Source organism: Eublepharis macularius, chromosome 9 (genome assembly GCF_028583425.1).
Source record: "Eublepharis macularius isolate TG4126 chromosome 9, MPM_Emac_v1.0, whole genome shotgun sequence".
NCBI lineage: Eukaryota > Metazoa > Chordata > Lepidosauria > Squamata > Eublepharidae > Eublepharis > Eublepharis macularius.
This window is the reverse complement of record NC_072798.1, coordinates 42,043,722-42,067,329: the sequence shown is the minus strand read 5'-3', so window position 1 is coordinate 42,067,329 and position 23,608 is coordinate 42,043,722. Positions and strand designations below refer to the sequence as shown.

The 23,608-nt window shown below is 46.1% G+C and overlaps 1 protein-coding gene across 5 annotated transcripts in view; it reads left to right on the top strand.

Annotated features, from left to right (window-relative positions):
* ATF7IP (activating transcription factor 7 interacting protein) overlaps window positions 1-23,608 on the top strand; it is a 187,320-nt gene that overhangs the window by 99,397 nt on the left and 64,315 nt on the right. For all 5 annotated transcript variants that reach the window (XM_054988342.1, XM_054988344.1, XM_054988341.1 and 2 more), the window contains 2 exons: window positions 5,932-6,588; window positions 22,111-22,196. In XM_054988342.1, coding sequence (XP_054844317.1) covers window positions 5,932-6,588; window positions 22,111-22,196 — 743 coding nt within the window. The remainder of the gene's footprint in view (window positions 1-5,931; window positions 6,589-22,110; window positions 22,197-23,608) is intronic.

Sequence of the window (23,608 nt, the reverse complement as noted above, 5' to 3'; positions counted from 1 at the left end):
GGAGGAGAGAATCAGGGGAAATCACAGGTGGAAGGCCTTCTACTATTGGAAAACAAGCTGCTGTGTCTTCATTTCAACTGGAATTTTACTTTCCATTCTTAACATTAGAAAGATAGCCATATCCTGATTTAGTATTGTAGTATATTTTTATTTTTACTCTAAGTGCTGGTTCATCTACGGTCTTCCTGTGCAGTCCCACATGGGACTGCGCACGCGCAGGCCTGCCGATACCGGAGATTTTAATAGCTAAAAACCACCAGGGGGCGCTCCCGCCTCCCAGCACGCATGCGCGGCCGCTTTCCCGCCGAAACGGCTCCTAGGAGGCGGAGCGCCCCTCACATACCCTCAGTTTCTCTTTCACCGCCGATCGTTGAGGTTTACAGCTTTCTTCGTTTGCGATGTCTGAGAAGGCCTTGTTTAAGCGTTGCGAGACCTGCAATCGTAAGATGACAAGGTCGGATGGTCATTCCGTTTGCTTATATTGCCTTGGAGAAACTCACAACACTCAGGCGTGCAAGCATTGCCGCGCATTTACCTCCAAGGCCAGGGCGGAGCGGGCGGATCGTTTGCATGCCTTCCTCTGGCAGCGTGCGATGTCGGTCGAGGACCCTCCACCGAAGTCTTCATCTGCTCCGTCTGCGTCCTCTCGTCCTCCTGTGGCGTCGGGTTCCAAGACTCCTCGTTCACAACCGTCTCCGAGTCGTTCGGAGTCGAGGCCTGAGAGGATCCCTTCGGGTCGCAGTTTGTCGGAACCGACCGCTTTGGTTCCGAGACATTTGACAAGTCAACCTCCTTCGATCTCGTCGGCTGTCCAGGCTTCACCTGCCCATGGAGCCCGTAGAAGTTTGACCCCGTCGGTTCCGAGGTCGACTCCTCCGACTCATACAACCTCTACGGTTCCGACGACTTCAGATCCCTCTGTAAAGTCGAAGACCGTTCCTGAAAAGAAGAAGAAAAAGCATAAGCATTCCAGTAAGCATGATAAGGCAGTGTTGGAAGGTTTACTCACCTCTCCCCCGTCGGTTCCGATCGACTCCACTCCTGTCCAAGTGGAGCAGCAGGCAGAAGCGGGTGATCGTCCGCAGTCCAAGACTCCTCTGGACCGGGAGGCTCAGGAGGAGGACGTCATACTCCTCGAGAAGCCTCTTACACCTTCGGGTCGGACCCGATCGGCCTCCTACGAATTGGGCTCAGTTAGTTCGGTTCGGAGTCAACAGAGTCGGTCTACCCGTCGCTCTAGCTGTCGGAGCCCGCCGCGGTCCTACCGGAGCCGATCAAGGGAGAGTCGACATCGAGATGAACCTGCTCCTCGTTACTTTAGTAGGGAGAGTTCATACTACTCTGACCGGCATTATAGAGGTGCTTCGTTGTCTCCCTCGTTTCGAGTCGGTTCCGATGTTGGGTATGACCCATCCCATCTCCCGTCAGATCGGGTTTCTCCGCGGCCCCGTGCCCGCTACAGTGTTTCTCCTTTGTCGGAGTCACCTGAAAGGGAAATTGGGCCATCTGATGAGGCTTCGCCCACTGATGATTTTCGGGCCTATAACGAGTTGCTCCAAAGAATGGCGAAAGCGTTGGACCTTGAAGTGACTTCCACTGAATCTAAATTTACTGATAAGATATTGCAACATATCTATTCGGGATCTACTCCCTCGATTGCCTTTCCCCTTATTGAGGGGTTTGCTGATCTTTGGAAGAAGCTGCAGTCTCGACCTGCGTCTGCTACGGCCACTAACCGGAAGGTGGCGAGCTTGTACAGGACCAAAGATGATGCTCATCCGTTCCTGGCTGTTCACCCTCCTCCTTCCTCACTTGTCACTGAGGAGATGCAAGCTCGGCCTCGCCAGGGCTCTCTGTCGGCTCCAACTGACAAGGATAGTAGGAAGATTGATGCCTTGGGCAGGAAGTTGTATACTTCAGCTACGTTTGGCATCAAAGTGGCGAATTATGCCGCGATGATGGCGGCCTACCAACTGTTCTTATGGAAGAAGGTGGCGTCTTTTCTTCCTAAGATTCCTGAAGACCAGCGCACCTTGCTTCGGGTCATTCAGGAGGAGGCTGTCCGCCTATCCAGACACCAGATCAATGTTGGGCGGAGTATGGCTGACACCGCATTTAGATCGCTCCTCTCCTCGGTGGTACTACGCAGGTACGCCTGGCTTCACACGACCGCCCTACCAGTGGAGACGAGGAACAGGGTTGAGGACCTGCCGTTCAAGGGCACCACCCTGTTCTCAGAGAAAATTGACGAGTTCCTCTCTAAGAAGAGGACCAACCATCTGACAGCCCGCTCGTATGGGGTTCTACACCAGCCGTCACAGCAGTCTTCTCGCCCATACTATCGTTCCTTCCAGCGTGGCAGACAACACCGCTATCAGCCCTATCAAGGGTATGCTTACCAGCCGCGCAGGAGCTACCAGAGCCCACAATCTGCCTTTCCCAGACGGAGGCAGGGCCAACGTCCCAAGCCTGGTTCCCAACAGCATCAGGCCAGGGACCAGGACCAATTGCATAAGCAATTCTGACAATCACAGGGACCTGACCCCACATTTGGGGACAGGCTTAATGCTTTCTTGGATGCATGGTGTTCAATTTGTTCCGATGTTTGGGTTTTGTCTATTATCTAGTTTGGTTATAAAGTTGAATTTCTTGGTTCACCTTACCTCCGTCTCCCTGTGTTTTCTTCTGACCCCCCTCGTTCAGAGATCCTGGGGGAGCTCTCAGCCCTATTGCAGAAAGGGGCTATAGAGGAGGTTCCGGTTGCTTCAGCTGGTTTGGGATTCTATTCCAACCTGTTTCTAGTGGAGAAGAAAGATGGTGGGCTTCGGCCTATCCTGGATCTCAGGGGATTGAATAAATTTATACGAATTCGTAAATTCAAAATGGTTACTTTACAAATGGTTTTAACTTTGTTACCCCGACAGTCTTGGTTTGCAGTCCTGGATCTGAAGGATGCGTACTTTCATATTTCAATTTTCCCTGAGCACAGAAAGTTTTTACGTTTTGTCTATGGTCAACGTGTTGTTCAATACAATGTTTTGCCCTTTGGATTGGCCACTGCACCTAGAGTGTTCACTAAGTGTGTGGCAGTGGTGGTGGCTCATTTACGCCTCCAGGGCTGCCAAATCTTTCCTTATCTGGATGACTGGCTCTTGGTTGGTGATTCTGCTGAATCTGTATCTACTCAGGTTTCTCTCACTTTAAATTTATGTTTACGCCTGGGTCTTTTTGTTAATCAGAAGAAATCCAAGTTGACCCCTGTGCGCTCCATCCAATTTATTGGAGTAATTTTGGATGGTGTTAAAGATGCAGGCTTCTTACCTGCAGAGCGTGCTTCAAAAATCAAGAGGCTTATTTCGACCCTTCAGAGGTGTCGTTTCCAATCTGTTCGCTTTATCCAGACCCTTTTGGGTTGCATGGCTTCTACTACAGCAGTGGTTCCACTGGCCAGGTTATTTATGCGACCCTTCCAATTGTGGTTCAATTCAGTGTTCTCATCGGCCCGTGATTCTCAAAATAGGAGGCTTTCCGTCCCTGGGGGGGGGGTGTCCTCCCTGGAGTGGTGGCTGGATGATGCTAATTTATTTAAAGGGGTGGAGTTTGGTTTTCGACAAACTCATCTGTCAGTTACTTCGGATGCTTCCCTTTTCGGTTGGGGGGCTCACTGTGCTGGCTTTTATGCCCATGGGTTATGGTCTAAGTCTGAACGTGAGGAACATATTAATATTCTTGAGTTACAGGCAATTTTATATGCATTGATCTCCTTTTCAGATGTCGTGCGGAACAAGTCCGTTCAAGTCCTGACAGACAACACGACGGCAATGTTTTACATCAACAAGCAAGGTGGCACAGCGTCTGTGGCTCTCTGCACAGAGGCGATGAGACTCTGGAAGTGGGCCATAGATCATGCTGTGTGGCTGCATGCAGTTCACATCCCGGGGGTACAGAATTCCATGGCGGACCACCTGAGCAGACTCCACAGGGAAAACTACGAGTGGTCCCTCCAGGACAAGTATCTCGCCCCTATCTTCTCGGAGTGGGGGACTCCAGAGTTGGACCTCTTTGCGACAGTGGAAAATCGCAAGGTCCTAGCTTATTGTTCCAGAGGAGGAGTAGGCCCAGAATCAAGTGGGAACGCGTTTCAATTAAGTTGGTCAGGTCCCCTGTGTTATGCCTTTCCTCCGTTCCTGCTTCTGGCACGGGTCCTCAGCAAGGTCCAGAGGGACAGGGCGTCCGTCATCCTGGTGACCCCGTATTGGCCGAGGCAACCTTGGTTTCACTCCCTTCTGAGTCTTCAGACTCGATCAATCCGTCTCCTGGTGGTTTCCGATCTCCTGACCTGCGGGGGGGGGGGGGTTCTTCACCACGACATCGGGAGACTCAAACTCACAGCGTGGTTGATCAGGCCGGGGGTGCCTTCTCCGAGGCTGTGACTAATGTTCTCTTAATGCTAGACGTTTGTCTACCAGGCAGTCTTATGCCCTTAAGTGGGACAAATTTTCTGTGTGGTGTAGTCGCAGGAGTTTGGATCCTTTTGAGTCCACCCTTTCTGATATTTTGGAATTTTTGTGGGAGGTGAAACAGGAGGGTTTGGCCAACTCCTCAGTCAAGGTTTATCTGGCAGCCATCTCTGCTTTTCACTCTCCGGTGGATAGAAAATCTGTTTTTTCCCACTACTCTGCTAAATTATTTTTACGGGGGTTGAATAATTTGTTTCCCCCTGTGCGGGCTTTGGTCCCTCAGTGGTCATTGCCCCTGGTTCTGACTCGTTTGATGTCTAAGCCTTTTGAACCCTTGGCTTCCTGTCCACTCCGTTTTTTGTCTATGAAAGTGGCCTTTTTGGTTGCGGCTACTTCAGCCAGGAGGGTTGGGGAGCTAGCGGCGTTATCCTGCGAGCCCCCTTATTTGAAATTCCACCCGGAGAAGGTCATTCTTCGTACAAAGGTCGAATTTTTGCCTAAAGTGGTATCCCGTTTTCATTTGTCTCAGGAATTGGTTCTGCCGGTTTTCTTTCCAACTCTGGCTTCTGAGGCAGAGACGGCCCTTCATTCTTTGGATGTTCGAAGGGCCATTCTATTTTATTTGGATAGGGTGAAACCGTTTCGGATTGACTCTAATTTATTTGTTTGTTTTGCTGGCCAGAATAAGGGTAAACGGGCCTCGTCTCAGACTATCTCTAGATGGGTGGTCCAGGCTATACTGACTTGTTATTCTGCTGCTAACTTACCTTGTCCTTTGGAAGCGCATGCCCACTCCACCAGGTCCCAGGCGTCGTCAGCGGCTCTCTTCAGGGGTGTTCCACTCCAAGACATCTGCAGAGCGGCGATGTGGGCCTTGGTGGATACTTTTGTGAAGCATTATGCGCTGGACATCCTAGATAGAAAGGAGACAGCGGTGGGCACAGCTGTTCTGCACTCCATCTTTGAATGATGCCTTGGCGTCACCTCCACCCAGGTATTTAGCTTTGGAATCTTCCCATGTGGGACTGCACAGGAAGACCGTAGATGAAAAACAGGTTTTACTTACCATAACTGTTGTTCATCTAGGTCTTCCGTGCAGGCTCACATGCCCTCCCTCCTTCCCCACTAACTCTCTTGGTACTTACCTTGCAGGGGGCGGCGAAAGAAGAACTGAGGGTATGTGAGGGGCGCTCCGCCTCCTAGGAGCCGTTTCGACGGGAAAGCGGCCGCGCATGCGCGCTGTGAGGCGGGAGCCCCCCCTGGTGGTTTTTAGCTATTATAATCTCCGGTATCGGCAGGCCTGCGCGTGCGCAGTCCCATGTGTGCCTGCACGGAAGACCTAGATGAACAACAGTTATGGTAAGTAAAACCTGTTTTTATTGTGATGAAATAATACTGCAGGTTTCATTTTCATACTTGCTCGCTTGGCATTGAATGTTAACAATTATTTATCTTTTGTCCTTTTCTGTAGTGCCTGCTACTAATCTTACAGCTCCTCAGACAGCAGTCAGTGGACATCCCAAACCTCAGACTCCAGTAACTTCTGCACCTTTGACTTCCAGCTCCTTGACAACCTCGGTTCTTCCTACTGCGAATACAGCAACAGTAGTTGGCACTAGCCAAATGGCCAGTAGCAACACACAGCCTATGTCTGTTTCACTACAGTCCTTGCCAGTAATACTGCATGTACCTGTTGCAATGTCCTCTCAGCCTCAGCTCCTGCAAGGGCATACTGGTACTTTGGTTACTAACCAGCAGTCTGGAAGTGTTGAATTTATACCTGTACAAAGTCAATCTAATGTTGGGAACTTAAGCAAGACTCCATTGTCACTATCATCTGTTAATTCAGCAAAAACAAACAACAGTCCTTCTGTATCCAACTCTAGCATTCAGAGGAACTCTCCAGCCAGTGCTGGTTGCTCGATAGGGACAACTTTGGCAGTACAGGCTGTCTCAACAGCACATCCAGTTGCACAAACCACAAGGACTACTTTGGCTACTGTGACTACATCAGGGGTGTATACTCCTCCTACCAGCAATAGGAGTTCCATACAAATGAAGATCCCTCTGACGGCTTTCAGCAGTACTGCCCCTTCTGAAATAAGCACCACAGTGGCACCTAGAGCTGGTGAGTTATTTACGCTTTTCCCTCACATATAACTGACAAAGTAATTCATTATTTTTTAAATTGTCAGTGCAGCTAAATAAAGATGCTTCTTTTTTAACTTGCACTGCTTGCAAAATGAGCATGTATTGTGTATGCTTGTGCCTAAGACTACTGTTTGCCAGCAAATAGAATTTAGTGAATATTGGAAGAATTAAAATGTTATGATAATCCAACTTTGCAAAACCCCTGCAAACATTACAACTCCACAACATTTTCCTAGTCATTTGAAGCCTATGTATTTATTAATTAAAATATTTATATGCCATCTTACCTCTTGTCTGAAGGTGGCCTGGAAAAAAAAGCCCTGGTTGCTACTCTCCAGTTCAGTTTCAGTTCCTGAAATGCTAGTGCCATGATGGGCAGGGGGAAGGCTGTTCAGGCACTGCTGGGGGTTTTACGATTCTTACCAGACTAGAAAACTGTACAAGCAAGTGATTAAAATGACTTTTATAATATTTAAATTGTTTTAAAATTTATTTTAAAGTTTCAGATACAGTCTCTTATTTTAAATATTTAATTTGAAATGAAATCTGGACCTAATTGCAATCATATTATGTCTTAAAACTGAATGTATGATCCATTTAATATCCTTTTATGAACTTAAGAAAGGCTGTTATTTGCAAAGAAAAATTAGGGTATACAGTTTCTTGTCATGCAGCACTATAGATGACTCAGAACCGAGGATTGGCAAGTCACCACAAGGGCTAAAAGCTCTTTGACTCTTGTCCTCTGGCTGGTGCCAGAGACTCATATTTCTGGCCCCATCCAGGGTAAATACCTGCAAATAAATGAGGAACAGAAGCTCAACCTGTATCACATTTGTCTGTCATAAAGGTGTTACAACTTCACAGTCTCTGTATCACACTAATGGGATTTGTACCTGTGCAGTGCCTTGATTTGGAAATCTTTACATCTAACGTTTAGCACAAAGTAGACACTATCTCCTGTTGAAAGTTTAGGAAACAGGCCCATCAAAATTTGGACTCTTGTTTGTAGGCTACCTTGTGGGAGAGGGCTCAGATGATATCTGAATAATTGTCAGACCTTGCTGTCTCATTGCAGACTGTTCCAACCTCAGCACTTTGTCAATGGCCAGGAAAATCACAATTTGGCTATGAAGCCTTCTTTAAAGGCCAACAAGACAAAGCTCGCAGCTCTACCAGCTGCTCCAGTACTGAACATCAAGTCCACTATGGCTTCCTTCCTCTGGCTTCCTCTCTTGTTCCATTAGTGTCATCAATGATTGAGCTAGTCTTGGAGGTTATATCAGCAAAGATCCTGTTGCTTGCAGTAGAGACCTCCCCAGTTCCAGTTGCCTTTGTATCAGAGCAACAACTCCAGTTAGACTGTTATCTCTGGTGTCGTGGTCTGTTCAGGATCAATCAGCATCCTTATTCCTATAGCTGAGACCTTGCAGCCCCAAGACTTTGGCCTTTGGTTACAGTCTCCAGACTGGCATCAACTTCAGAATCTTTTGTACAGCTGTTACCGCCATCGTTTACATCTGCCTCTTCTCCAGCTTCCCTAGCACTTGCCACTAGTGCTTCTACTTCCTCTTCTGTCAGCTGCCCCACCAATACTGCCTGTGGCTCAGCAGTCATCTTTGTGGTCCTGCAGAAATCTGTCAGTGTCTAGCACTTCTAAGCAGGAAGATGTTTCTACTCCTTTGGAATCCAAAGCTTCTGACAAGGCTTTGAATTAATCAACTTCCAATGCCATTGTAGAGCTCTATGCTCTGTTCCCTACTGAAGATACTAAACTAGACTGAACAAATAACTCATATGGCTGTGGTGCTTGAAGTCTATATGACAGTTAAGAAACAAACTTCGTCTTTAGCATAGTGTACTCAGACTTGCACGTACTAGTTTCACTACTAATGATTTTGGCTCTACTAAAGCTAATCAAGGATGCTTGGCTGAAACCAACCTGCTCCATCAACATCCAAGTGCATTAGATACCTTTATAGAGTATAAGATTGCTTTATTTTCTCCCACTCTGCACCAGATTGAATCGTGGTTGGGTTGAAAATTCCCTAGGGGCTGTCAAAGCTGTCATTCAGCTCTGATTGATAAAGAGAGCAAGAAGCTGGATGGGATATGGAGGAGAATCTGTGTTTCAGCAGTGCCTGCATGATGAAGTTACAGCATTTCCTGCAGGAAAAGATTTCTCCAGCCTTTGATCGCCTTTCAGAGGAGGACAGACTGCTGTGGTCATTAGGCATGAAGATCCATGCTTTCTGTGGCAACCTGGCAGCCTCAGAACAGAGACTGTGGTGCTGAGACCACTGCAGCTGCCGCCACTGTACCTCTCTGCAACCAGAGGCAAGGGCAGAAGACTCGTGCTTTGAAGGGGGGAGAGTCTTCAGCATAAAGACCTGTGAGGATTTAAAAGCTAAGATTGACTGGCAGGTCCGTGAGCCTTCCACCCTTCTGAATCAGGTAGCATAAGCAATGTTCTTAGAATCATTCTAGATACACAAGCCCCACCTGGACTTCATCAGACTATTTTTCTTTTCACAAGCTGTTTTCCTCAATATGCAAGTCTTCCTCCACCCAGCAGCCCAATTTTTCGGTTTATCTGTTTGAGGGCTCTTCAGGGTCCAAAAGGGGTGTGAAAAGGAGGGCCATGAGAACCACACATAGACCCTGCACTGCTTTTGGTCCAGCTGGGTTTAAAAGCAGGGTGGGGCAGAGCAGCTTCCTCTCCCCGAAGGTGGAACCTGATGAAAAGGCAAGTGTCAGGTTCTGGAAGTTAGATCCCCATAGTACTCCAGTGTATGAGTTAAAGTAACTTTATTAGAGATCCATCAGTATCAGCATACACAGACAAGGGTATTGGCAGAAGTGATGTGTAGAAATCTGGAGGGGGTTAGTTATAGGGAAAGTTCCCGCCTTTAGGCTATGGATGGTTAGGATTCTGGTGCAAAGGAGCCGGGGAGGAGAGAAGAACTGGAGGAGAGAAGCAAAAATGAAGTCATTTTCAGTTCCCAGGCTCAAACCAGCACTCAAGGACACATTCTCGAGCAGCTGTGAAAATGAAAGTAGGCACTTGTAAGATAAGCAACTCCCAGCCAAACAGGCCAACGATATGCAACTTCACATACTCTCAGAGGATCAGCACACAATACAGAGCACAGAGAATACTCATGGCAGATACGTAGACAGACATATATGACATACTGCCCTCCCCCCTCCGAAGATGCCTCCCCACTTCATGAGGGGCTGGGTTTTTCGGCATAGGCTTTATGAAATTTATGTACAAGACTAGAGGCTTTTACCCATTCTACATTACTTTTATCAAAGTGAACCCATGGAATCAAGTAATAAAGTTCCCCACGTTTCAGTATAGAGTCCAGAATATCTTCGACTTCATAATGTGGTTGTCCATCCACCAGGAGGGCAGGGGGGAACTCCGTGGTTCTGGTGCCATTTGTCAGGGGGGAGAGCTTTCTTCAGTAGGCTGAAATGAAATATAGGGTGAACTTTTCTCAGGTTCTTTGGTAATTGTACCTCTACAGTTACCTCATTAATTATTTGCTTTACTGGGAAAGGCCCCAAGAATTTCCAACCCAGTTTTTTACTCAGTTGCTCCCCCCTCAGATTCTTTGTAGATATATACACATAGTCCCCTACTTGCAATGTCCATGGATTAGACCTCTTTTTGTCCACCTGACTTTTATAGTCCCCTTTTGCTTTATCCATTGTTTTCTTTATTATCTCCCATTGGTTCATTAGTTTGGACCACCATTCTGAAAAGTCTCCAGGTTTCGTGTTAGGGGGGTTCTTGACAAATGGCATTGCGGTATCCTCATAGCCCTGAGCAACCATGAAAGGGGAAGCCCTTGTTGAACTATGCACTGAATTATTGTAACACTATTCTGCAAAAATTAATAAGTCTGTCCAGTTATCCTGTTGGTAATTAATATAGCAACATAAGAACTGCTCCGACACTTGATTAACCCTTTCAGTTTGGCCGTCGGTCTCGGGATGATGAGTGGAGCTAAGTCCCGTTCAATCCCCGCCACTTTCATTAGCTCCCGCCAAAAGATGGCAACGAACTGTACTCCCCAGTTAGAAATTACTTTCTCCAGAAAAGAATGCAGCCTGACTACGTGCTGCATGAAAAGGTTGGCCAGTTTTGGGGCAGTCAGGATTTTGGAGCATGGGATGAAATGGGCTTGCTTGAAAAATAAATCCACCACCTCCAAAATCAGAGTTTTCCCCTTAGAAAGGGGAAGGTCAGTAATAAAGTCCTTTGATACCGTTGCCCATGGCCGGGAGGGGGTTTCTAAGGGTCGTAGTAGTCCAGGTGGTTTCCCCCCTCTTCTTTTCCCCATCAAGCACACTTGGCAAGAAGAAACATACTGAGAAATTCCCCGTCTCATATTGGGCCACCAGAACTGTCGTTGCACTAGGTGCAATGTTTTCACATACCAAAATGTCCAGCAAACTTGGAATCATGACAGTTCTTTAATACTTCCCCCCTCAGGCTAGCCGGGATGTACATTTTACCATGCCTGTACCAGCTACTATTTTCACCTTCTTCCAGTTCATTTTTTGGCAGTTCCTCCTATTCTTTTTCTGTCTCACTTTTTACCTTCTCCCACACCTTTTGGTCAGTATCATAGTTTGCGGACTTTACCTGTCTCCAAGTAGTCACCGTTCCTTCCAACTGCGCCGGTGAGAATATGGTGTCCACTTCTCCCTCAAGCTGTCATGTTGAGGCATGCGCGAAAGGATGTCCACTAGAAAATTAGATTTCCCAGGGAGATGCTTCAACACAAAATTGAACTTGGAGAAGAACTCTGCCCAGCACAACTGTTTGGCACTCAATCTACGCGGGGTCCTCAGAGCTTCTAAATTTTTATGATCTGTCCGTACTTCAAGCAGCTCTTTAGCCCCTTCTAACCAGTGCCTCCAGGTACTTAGGGCTAATTTAACAGCCAAGGCCTCTTTATCCCACACGGCCCAGTGGCATTCAGCCTCAGAGAACTTTTTAAAGACATAAACGCAGGGGTATAATTTCACTTCATCATCTTTCTGTAGTAAGACCCCCCTCATGGCTACGTCACTAGCATCTACTTGCACAATGAACTTCCGATTTTCATTGGGGTGCCACAGGGTGGGCTTGGATATAAATAAGGTTTTCAGGCTCTCAAACACGTCCTGCCAGTCTTTTGTCCAGTTCAGCATTACCCCCTGCTGCCCCTTCCCCTTAGTTTTCAACAAGTCCGTCAGGGGCAGGGAGACCTGGGCGAAGTTCCTTATAAAGGGCTGGTAAAAGTTGGCAAAGCCCAGAAACGGTTGTAATTGTCTCCTAGTTTGGGGCGGTTCCCATCCCACCACGCTTGTATCTTAGCAGGATCCATTTTCAGCACCTGCCCCGATATTCTGTACCCCAGGAAGTCCAGTTCCTCTTTGTGAAATTCACATTTGGATAGCTTTGCAGGTAAATGGTTGTCCAATATTGCTTTCAGTACCTGTTGCACATTTCTGACATGGGATTCATAATCTTGTGAATAGATCAACACGTCATCAAGGTAAACTACCACATCTTTGTACAGGTATTTAGGCAAAACCTCATTAATTAAATTCATAAAAAAACCCAGAGCCCCTTGTAATCCCAAAGGCATGACCCAGTATTCGAACTGTCCCAACAGGGTGTTGAAGGCAGTCTTCCACTCATCCCCCTCTTTGTTTCTTATTAGAAATTAGGCATCCCTCAAGTCCAATTTAGAAAAGATCTTCCCTTGGGCAACCACACTCGAAAGGTCTTTGATGAGGGGAAGGGGGTAGGCATTGGACATCGACACTGCATTGATTTCCCTATAATTGGTACAGATTCTCATCCCGACATCCTTTTTCTTTTGGAACAGTACAGGCGCAGCATACAGAGAACTGGTGGGACAGATAAAGCCTCTAGCCAAGTTCTTGTCGATGAACTTCCATAGTTCCTCCCGCTCAATACGGCTCATAGAGTACATCTTCCCTTTGGGCAGTTTCTGCCCCGGGATAAGTTCAGTGGCACACTCCGTAGCCCTATGGGAGGGAAGTTCATCCGCCTCCTTCACATCGAACACTTAACTTAAATCACGGTATTCCAGAGGGATTTGCTCTTGCTCCTCTCGATTTAGTAAGGGCACCTCCGGGAGATGAGGTGCAGTCGGTCCCCACTCTTTGTCCCATAAATGGTCTTGGCAGTTCCCCCCCTCCCCGCAAAACATAGTTCTCCCGTCTTCCACCGTACATATGGGTCATGATCCCAAAGCTGTCTTATCCCCAGCACCATAGGGAACTTGGTGTTTTGCTAACTGAAATTCCTGACTTTCCAATGACTCCCCATTCCCATGGGGGTTAGCTCAGTCTCGTAACTAGAGGGAGCTCCTGTCATTCGAGATCTATCCATTTGCTTAAAAATTAGGGGGTTGGTTAATTTACACACATTTAGTCCCAAACTCGTGACTAGTGCGGGGGCAATCAAGTCCTGAGTGCACCCAGAGTCAATTAGAGCGTGCATTCGAATGTGAGTCCCCTTCCAGGGATTAGCTAGAGTCACTGGCATGTAAAGCAAAGCCCCTTTCAGTCTCACCTCTGTGGCTGCTGCTTCTTCTACGACTTTGCGGCGGGGCCTTCTTATGGCAGGTCGTTGGCATTTTCTGCCTGCACAGGGGAGTTTTCTTCCTCCTCGGAAGGATCTCCGCTTGAGGGTTCCAGGTTTCCTCCCACTTCTAGGCTGGTCGTGGCTTCGCTCCATCTCTTAGAGGTTTTATGGAAGTGTTTACTTGTTGATGCCCCAGCCTTCCGTAAGGCTGGAGATTTCTCTGGTGGTTCTCTCTTCCCCCTGGGGCAGTTGGCGGCAAAGTGGCCAGTTCGCCCACACTGGAGACAAAGGCTCCTTCTCATATGGATGGCCTTCTCTGTCTCCGGGGATCGCATCTTTGGGAGCTTTTTTTCTCTTGTGCCCCCCTCCAGGTGGGTTCTCTGAACCCCCACTTGGTGTTGCATCTTCTGAAGTTTAACTACTTGCTCCCGGTTCTCCACCTCACACGTGAATTGGATCCAACCTAGCAAAGTTCTGGGGACATCTTGTACCAGAGCTTTGGCCACCAGGTCAGGGTTCAGCCCAGCCTGGAAGAACTCAATCTTTATCCCCTCCATCCAGTCCCTCACCTTGGCTGCATATTGCCGGAACTCCACCACATACTCTTGCATGGGCCGGCTGCCTTGTCTTATTCATTTCAATTTGGTCCTGGCCTGCTCCTCTTCTAACGGATCCTCGAACTGAGCTCAGAGGGCCTGCACAAACGTTTCCAAATCATTCAGCTCCGGGGCTCTGGCTTCATACAGGGTGGCATACCACTTGGCTGGTGGGCCACCCAACCACGAGCCCAAGTGGCTTACTCAGTTGTGCTCGTTTGGGAAGGTGCTCATTCAGGGGAAAATCCTAGTTCTTTGGGTTCTCCTTCAAAGTGGGCATCTAACTTACGCCATCCTGTGGGTGGGGGAGCTCCTGGTGGGGCTCCCAGCCCTCCTGGAGGCTGTGTCATGGCAGGAGGTATAACAGGTGGCGTGATGGGCACTCCTCAGGGTAGTGGAATCACCTGGGGTCGTCTTGGCGGGGTTGTCAGTGCTCCTCGTGGCCCTGGTCCAGTCGGTGTTCCCGGGGGCAGACAGCGCATCAGCTCCTCTAGGCCTCCCATAACTTACTTCATGTCAGTCTTGAGGTTGTCCAACTGCCCCCAGATGATGCACATCTCGCTTTGCACTGTCTGTAGGCCCTTGGCTACTTTGGGGTTCTCTGTGTCGCTCCCACTTGACTCATCCTCCGTTGCATCATTCAACTTCTTAGGAGGAATGATGGGTTCAGTAGGTTTGAGGTTATCCTTTCCCTTGTTCGGGTTCTTCTCTTCCTCAGAGCTGACAGGAGTTCCCAGGGGTTTATCCGGGCCCGGGTAGTTGTCTGGTTTGACCTTATCATTCCTCTTGTCATCCAGAGCCCCCAGGATCTGGTCTGAGATTACAGTGGTTTCCTTGGGTTCCCCTGGATCCCTTTAGAAGTTGCTCGAGGTCAATCATGCTCTGGCTGAACAGCTTGCCTTGTCGTCTCAGCTTTGCCTGTTGGCATTGCTGATTCCTGGATCTACGGGGTGCCCGCTCATGTGGAGTAGTTAGCAGCCAGTCCATGTGTTTCGCCCCAATCTTGGGAATTGCTCCTCTCCCCACCAAGGCCAGCGTCTGTAAGATGTTGGTGGGAGGCTCCTTTGGCTTCCTGTCAGTTCTCTGGCCACTGCTTCCACCATGGTGCAGGTAGCAGGCTCAGTAGATGAGGTCCAAGGATCTAAAGGACTTCTGCCAAAATGTCAGGTTGTGGCAGTTAGATCCCCATAGTACTCCACTGAACACACTCCAGTGTATGAGTTAAAGTAACTTTATTAGAGATTCATCAGTATCAGCATACACAGACAAGGGTTTTGGCAGAAGTGATGTGTAGAGGTCTGGGGGGGGGGATTAGTTATAGGGAAAGTTCCCGCCTTTAGGATATGGACGGTTAGGGTTCTGGCACGAAGGAGTGGGGAGTGGGTTTGAGATAGGAGGAGAGAACTGGAGGAAACAAAAATGAAGTCATTTTTAGTTCCCAGGCTCAAACCAGCACTGAAGGACACTTTCTCGAGCAGCTGCAAAAACAAAAGTAGATACCACTGTAGGCACCTGTAAGATAAGCAACTCCCAGCGAAAAAGTATGTGAAGTTGTATAACTCCCGGTATGTGAAGTTGTATAACTTCCAGCCACCGTTATACAACTTCACATACTCTCAGAGGATCAGCACACAATATAGAGCACAGAGAATACTCATGGCAGATACGTAAACAGACATATATGGCAGCAAGCCCAGCTGGGAGAAAGGAAAACAGGCTCCAAGGAAAGAAGCTTGCCAAGGAGAGGACCAGGAAAGACCTGCTTGCAGTCACTTTGCTCAAAGGAAGAGCAGAGACAGCTCTCAGGGAAGGGAGACAGAATGGACCAGGTAGCAGAGAGCAACGCCAGGCAGAGCTGCTCTCTAGGTGAGGCAGGGCCAGCAAGCAGGCTCCAAACATAGATGTCCCTCCTCACTTAGGTGCCATTAAACCCAAGCGTGACATGGGGCTTTTGAGGTTTCACACAACTTTCCCACCTGCCATCACCCATTTCCATCAGAATCTCTTGGGAGGCCATAATATCAGACCATTGGGCTGAGATACACCATTGAGTTCTCCTTGCTTTCCGCAGTCAAGATGTTCGTGTCGACCCTAGCAATCTGATCCTTCTGCAACAGATATCCTGCCTCCTGCAGAAATAAGTGATAGAAGCTAGGCTGTGCTTCCTGAGGGATCTGTAGTTCCACTCCAGGTTCTTCACCATCTTAAAGAAAGATGGAAGTGTCTGCCCTGTCCCCAATCTCAAGGTTGTCAGTGAGTCATTGAGACCAAGAAATGCTGGATGGTGGATCTAGCAACCATCTTGTCCTTCTGATGCTAGGAGCTTGTTTTCCTTCTATCAACCTCAAGGATGGCTATTTCCACATCCTGATCCAGCTGTAGCGTCACTATTTTTTCCTGTCTATTGTGCAAGATGACCAATACCAGTACAGAGTATTGTCCTTCAGCCTTACCAAGTGTTTTTATCAAGTGCAGCTCATCTTTCCTTTCAGGGAATTACTGTCTTCCCTTTATATGAATAATTCATTGCAGTGTCCTCTTCATGCTTTTGTCATGTCAAAATTACATTGTGTATCCTAGGTTTGCTGAGCCTTCAAGTAAACAAAGAAAAGTCACATGCCTATCCAGCCTGGACACTTCTGGACTCTACTACTAGGAGGATATATCCACCTTGAGATCTTAGGGTTTTTTTCTCACAGATTTTTAGGAGCTACATCTAGTCCAGGCTATGCATGAGACGTATCCAGCTTTGGTTTATTCAGAGACTTCTGTGGTATGTCAGATTCTCAGATCATTTCATGCCTTTCAGCTGTAATGCAGAATAATGCAGGTGGCCACTGACAACAAAACTGCCATCTACTACCTCAACAAACAAGGTGGTATGGCATTCAGCACTCTGAATAACCTAGCTTGCACCTCTCCTCTTTTCTTCCATGTTTCAGGAGTTAAACAGTGAGCAATGGAACAAGCAGCATTCAGATTGCCATTCTGACCACACAAACCATGGTTCACAAAACTCCTTCTATACCAGCCTGCTCAAGACTGCTATCTCAATGGTACATCCATGCTATGGTACATCCACAGCAGGATGTACCATCCAGTCAACCTGCACTTTGTGTCCTGGAAGATTCAAGCACTCCAGAACAAAACTTTGAGAGAGGTCTTACTGAATGCCAAGAAACTATCCACCAGATCATCCTATGAGTGTCAGTAGAAACATTTCACCACCTTTGCTTCTCAACAGGAGGTGGCATCCATCTGCTGCTCCATTGACTTCCATCCTAGAGTGCTTGGTTCACTTTTGATCTCTAGGATTGTACTCTCATCTCTTAAGGTTCAAATGGTTATCACTGCTGTTTGCCTTCTCATGAATGGATGTTTGCTATTTCTTCAACCACTAGTGGAATAGTTCTTCTAGGGCCTTGTTTGATGTTATCCTCTGGTTCAGTCACAAATCCTAGCATGGGATATGCAGCTTGTCCTTGCCTGACTCACAGACAAGCCTTTTGACTTGGATAGGGTGGACTGGCCATTAAGATCACTACGAAAAGCCTCGCTACACAGATGTCTTAGGAGGCAGGGCCACCTTGGGACTGCACACCTCTGCCAGGGCCACCATAGCCCCAAGCAACGTACAGGAGCAATCTGCCCCACAAGGGATGGGAGTGAGGAGCCCACACACATGGTTCAGTGAGGGACAGGCCCAACCTTGTGCTTGTGGTGCGGTGTGGGCCCAACTGGTTTTGCTCATGCGTTCAATGTGGTGAGGGACAGGCCATCTTTGCTCAGTTGGCATGGTAAGGAATTGTCCTGGCTCGTCTGTCCTACCTCCTTGGGTTATGGTAGACTGGGGAGGAGTGCTTTCCCAAGGCTGTTTTTTTCCTGCTAGTCTGCCCCTAGGCTTATGCTTCCTTAGTTTTGAAGTGGTAGTTCTGGTTGCTTTCTAATTAGCCAGGATGGCCTCTGAACTCTGTGCCTTACAGTCCCACCCTCTTTAAAATTCCACAAGGAGGTGATACCGTGTCCAGATATTTCTTTCCTGCAAAAGTGGTGTCAGGTTTCCATTTCAACTAAGACCTCATTCTCCATAGCTTTTTTCCTTACTGTCTTTGGAACTAGTGTGGGATTTGCGCTCCTTGGATAAGAGGAGGGCTTTCCCCTTCTACATCAACAGGACAGCTGCCTTCATATAATACACAGGCTTGTTTTTAATGCTGCTCGGACCACAAGAAAGGTTCAGTCACTGGATCTCTCAGATCCTCAAACTGTGCTATGAGCTGGTTTATAAGACAATACCAGGAACAGCTTGAGCTGGCCTCCCCAAAGTTGTTGCTACTCCTTCAGCCTTCAGCAGAAAGATGTCTTTTTAAGTGCTGCAGAGCAGCTGCCTAGGTCCAGCTTTCCATTTTCATGATGCATGATGTCCCAGATGTTAAAACAGACGCTTCCTTCAACTGAGCTGTCCTAAACTCCTTGTTTTCCTAAAATTCCTTAACCCCTTTGCAGGTAGATCAACTTGCTAGCTTAATCAGTAATGCACAGAGACCACTGTAAAGTAAAAACTGATTTCTTACCTGTAACTGTTGCTCTTCAAACAAGCATCTAGGCATTGACACAACCTGCCCACCTTACCCACTAGAAGTGTCTTTAACTCACTGTGACCTTGTGGACAAAAGTGAACAGGAAGGCATGACTCCTCCCTTTTGGGCATCTTTGATCATGGGCATTGCTAATTTTTAAGCAGTAAAAACTATATGATGATGTATCAAAAAGACTCCAACATATAGTATTCATAGCAACTAATTAATATTTGTTATTTGGCTTACGATAAAACATACAATAAAATCAAGACAATCAAGTTAGAAAAAGTAAAAACTCAATCAGTAAATGTCATAGATCATCATATTAAAATACAGTTGTAGGCTTAAAATTCTGCCATATCAAAAATCATTTTTCCATGCATCATTAATTCTTATAATGAAGGAACTGTACAAGTCTCTCTTGAAAGGGCATTCCACAATTGCATTATTGCCACCAAAAAGATTGTCATATAATGCCATTTGTCACACTTCAGAGATGGGGGCATAAGCAAACCCCACAAAGACAACCTCAGTGTATGAGGAAGATAATGTTATGGAGATGGTGGTTTTATTTTATGTTGTTTATAGTCTGCTTTTCTCACTAAAACTTAAAGCAGATTACACAGTGAAAGTCAATACAATCAGTAGCTGGGACAGTCAATAAACAATACACAGGCTTTAAAAGTAAAAAAAAACAGCTTTGAATTGACTTCAAAAATCACATAGGAGCTGATGTAGCTCTTCCCAAACAGGAGTCCTATGCTCAACATAGCTGACCCCTGCTACCAGGATGTTAGCTGCAGGATGTCCACTGTAGATTGATCTGGACATTGTTCAGGTGCAGCTGCACATAGTGTTTTAGTGAGTGAGTACTCCAGTCTGGAGGTCACCTGGGTGTTTGCACTTTGGTGACAGCTGGTCAAAAAAAGAATGCAATCAGGTGGCACAACTGCAAAGTGTCTCCTCAGTATTTATTAAGTTAATTCATATTTTTCCATCTTCTTTTCTGGGAACCTAACTGCTGATAACTTTTATTTTCTTTTGTTTAGCTCTTAGTAGTAGACATGGGCACGAATCGAGATATGAATCAAATTTCGTGATGAATCGGGCCAATTCACGTATCGCGAAACGCGTTTCGTGGGGCTGCGTTTTTTCACGAAATCCACGACTTTTTGGGTTGATTTGTTTGATTCATGAATCCTTCATGATGCCAGACAGGTTGGTGCCGATCCATTGATCCCTTAGGCAACATAGGCCCAGAATGTCTGCATACCTTTTGTTGCCATGGAAACCCCAATCTTAGCCCACATAACCTTGATAGGAAGCTCTCCTTGCCATCCTTAGAGCTGAGCAATGCGGGTCTGTGCAACTTTACATGGGAACTGTAGTCAGAGACTCCTTGCCCTTTATTTCTCTTCTCTGTTTTTAAGAACGGGATGGTGGAGTAGCAGCGGCAGCCTCAGCAGCTCCTTCTGCTGCTGCTCGCTGCTTTCCAGCTTCAGGAACCCTTCCCTGACTCTCTGCCTCCCATCCTCCTGCTGCTCTGACATGCCTTCCCACCCACCCCTGCCCCCAAGTTCTCCTGAGTGGATCCACTCTGCTCTGCTTTTCCTTTGAGAACTTAGAGGCGGGGGGGGAGGGCATGTCAGAGCAGCAGGAGGATGGGAAGGAAAAGTCAATAAAGAGATCCTAAAAAGAGGAAAACCCAAGCAGATCTACTATGCTTGACTGTTCTTAGAGCAGTGGCAGAAAGCAGGAGGCCAGGACAGGAGGGAAAAGCCAGCAAAGAGAGCCTGAAGAGAGCTACTTGGAGGGTGGCTGGAGGAGAGCCTGCTGAAGTATCCCTGCGGGTTTGGCATCTCTGGGTATGAAGGGGGTCATTGAAGTACCCCGGGTTCTGACGAATCAAGAAACTAAGGAATTATATCGCAAAACAGGACAGTTTCGTGGAAGTTCGTGTTCCCTGATTCGTGGAATGTGACAAAATGCAAAACTCTTGTTTAGTTTTTTTCCTGTTTCGTGCCCATCTCTACTTAGTAGTAGGCATTTTCAAACTTTCATTATCAGGGCTGCGTAACTTACCACCCTAAACAAACCAAGTGCTGCCCACTATGTATTACAAACTACCTGTGTTCTTTCCAAACTCGGCAAAACCAGAAGACATGATGGAGCCTCGGTGCGTCATTCAACTAAGTGATGTTCAGCTTGATAATGACAAGCTGCGCAGATCTGATCTATATTTTATTGTACTTGGGGCAGTGAAGCATCTAAAAGCTATTCACTAAGCTAGAATGGCAAGCGTAAATCACCGTCTTATTACATAACAGTCTGAGACAAAAGTTTGAAAACCCAAGTACTTAAGATTACCAACTTTTTATGAAGTAACTTCCCTTCACCAAATGCCATGAAATTTCATAGTTTCCTTTCCTCAGTACAATACTTTAGTTATCTATATTGAAGCACGCTCAATGCCTGAGCGAGAAACAATTTGTTGTGCTCCAACAATGACATTACTTGGCAGATTCAGCCCCCCCCCCCCCCGCTTGTGGTTCAGGTTTCCTTTATGCCAGTACTCCAACATACTTCCAACTAGCAGACTATTCAGAAAAGACATAATTCTTAGGCTTTTCAAAGTCAAGGCCATGGTTGCCTCACGAGGGTTGCTTCCTGTCTCAATAAGTTTACTCTGCTTGTTCCCAGAGGCACTTTCTGTATCTTCCTTTCTCTGATTTTCTTTTCCTCTTTTCCCGCAGTTAAACTGCTGCTCCCCTCTCTTCCAACATTCCAGTTCCATAGCAACAGTTGCCTGGAGCTGTGCACTACTCTTCTTATTCCTCCTAGATTCTATGTAACATAATATATTCAGTAATGTCACAGCCCCTCTTTTTCTTTAACCTGCCCCAGTTAATCTTTCTTCATCTTACATATTTCTATGACTTCACAGAGTGTTTAATGTCCTGTTTAATTATACATAAGTGAATTTGTCTGCCTTGCATTGTTTGTAGTCTAGCTTCTGTGGTGAAAAGGGAGGTTAGTGATTTAGACTTTTCAGGGAAGATAGTTGGATAAGATATCCAAGAGAAAGAAGAGCAAGGAGGACAGATTTGAGGAAAAGATGGTCTAAAGAGAGAGGGGATTGTGTTCTTTAGACGAGGAGAAGCTATGTTTTTAAAATGAGAAGCTGTGTTCTTTTGGTAGGAAGTTGAAGGGAGAAGTGCTAAGGTAGGCAGGCAGAGAGTCAGGGTTGCTAAAGTGGGACATTGGGAAGATGGAAAAGCAGGGACATGAATGCACAGTAGATGGTGAAGGCAGGGATTTGACAAACTGGAGACAAGGAGCAAGTGAAGCCAGAACAAAATACCAAAAAGGATGTGGGAATGGCTGAGAATTGGTTTGAACTAAGCAGGCGGTTTCTTGAATGCAGCCTACTAGTGGAAGCCAATAATACATGTATGTTTGAGCATATTGTTCTTGCCTTGGGAAACAATTATTGGATATCCTAGCTGTTGCTTGCTTTTATTAATTTGATTGTCTGTATGCTTACATTCTAAAGAGAGAATCTGATTCATCTGTTGATATTTTCTATTGAAAATAGTGTTATGAAACAGTACCCATGAAGTTGTCAGAGATGCTGTTATATACATTAAGTGTTATATGGTACATGGTTTAATTAGACTGTGCAATAAAAGTATCTTTTCTCCCTCAAGAGAACCAGACATCAAGATTACTGCCAGCTGTACTGCCACCAACAGATATTTCAGCAAACAAGAAAACATCTGAGAATCCGTCACAGGTAGATGGCTGGTTGTGTTCTTTTCTGTGTAGATCAAAAGTTGCAATTCATAGAAATGTAAATCTCCCCAAATACGTATTTTTTTTTCTATTCAAACTACTTGGTTTACTGTCTGCTGCCCATTCATCTGGGATATATTCATGATTTTACTTTTCTTTTAAAATGTTAATGAAAACTGAGCCTTCTAGGAAATTTGCCTGTCTCTGAGAACCTCATTGAACTCATCCTTGTCTCCAAGTTGCAGAGGAGGTTAGAGGCATAGAGTTTAACAGACCTGTTGATAAGGTTAATTGAGTGGTCAATAATGCCAAGAAAAATGACAGAAAATATCTCAGAAATTTTGAATATAATGCTTTCTTTGTATTGGGCACTGAGAAAATGTTTGCTTGAGTAGAGAAGAATTACTTAGTTAATAGTGCTAAGGAATTTCTAGATTGTGGGTATCTTTTTATATCCTGTTTCAAAAATCATGATGATCTGAAGAGAATTTAAACTTCCAAATGTATTTGAAGAGAATTTAAGGGTGATTAGAAGAGAATTTATACTTCCAAATGTATTAAGATGTCTGTGAATTCCTCTAGGTTCATAACTATTGAACCATGTTATAGCTGTTAGACAAAAGAACCAGGTACAAGAAAAGAGAGCATGCTCTCAGTGAGAAAGATAATGTAATCACAACCACCAGCTAGACTTCGACATTGTCAGATTTAAATTAACAGCTCATGTAGAACAACATATACTACATTATTTCCTCTGCCATGTTACTTTGACTTGAAGCCCTTTTTAGGTGTTTTGGGGTGCTTCTGTCTCTCGTAAGTATAATCCAATAGAGGCTCCCCCAGTGTAAACTACTAAACCAAGAGTGGTAAAACCACAACTGGAGGAATAAAAATAACCACAGTTCGAATTACAAAATACAACATCAAAGTTTATACATGTTGTCAATCGAAAATATTAAGTGTCTTAAGTGCATCAATAAATATCATTAAGTACATACTATCCAAAGACATTCCATAATTCAGTTTGTAAGTAAAATAGTCAATAAATACAATAGTTGAATAAATATCATACAATAAATAAATAATGGCCGCAACTATAGCTCAGCATGAATGAAGGCAGTTGAAAGGTAAAACTTTCTCTTAAGTGTTGTCATATATGCCTGTCTGCATATCTGCCATGAACGTATTCTGTGTTCTGTACTGGCCCTCTGAGGGCACGAGAAGTTTCCCATTGATATTAAGACAGTAGGTTATCTCTCAAGTATTTACTTTCTCTTTCCCTGCTGCTTCCAGAAGTGTCCTTGAAGGCTGCTTGCTGCCAGCTTGAAATGTATCCCTCTTGGGAACTGTGATGATTTCATTCTTTATTCTGTCTAGTCTAAACTTAGCTCTTCCCTAGCAACCCCCTGGGCT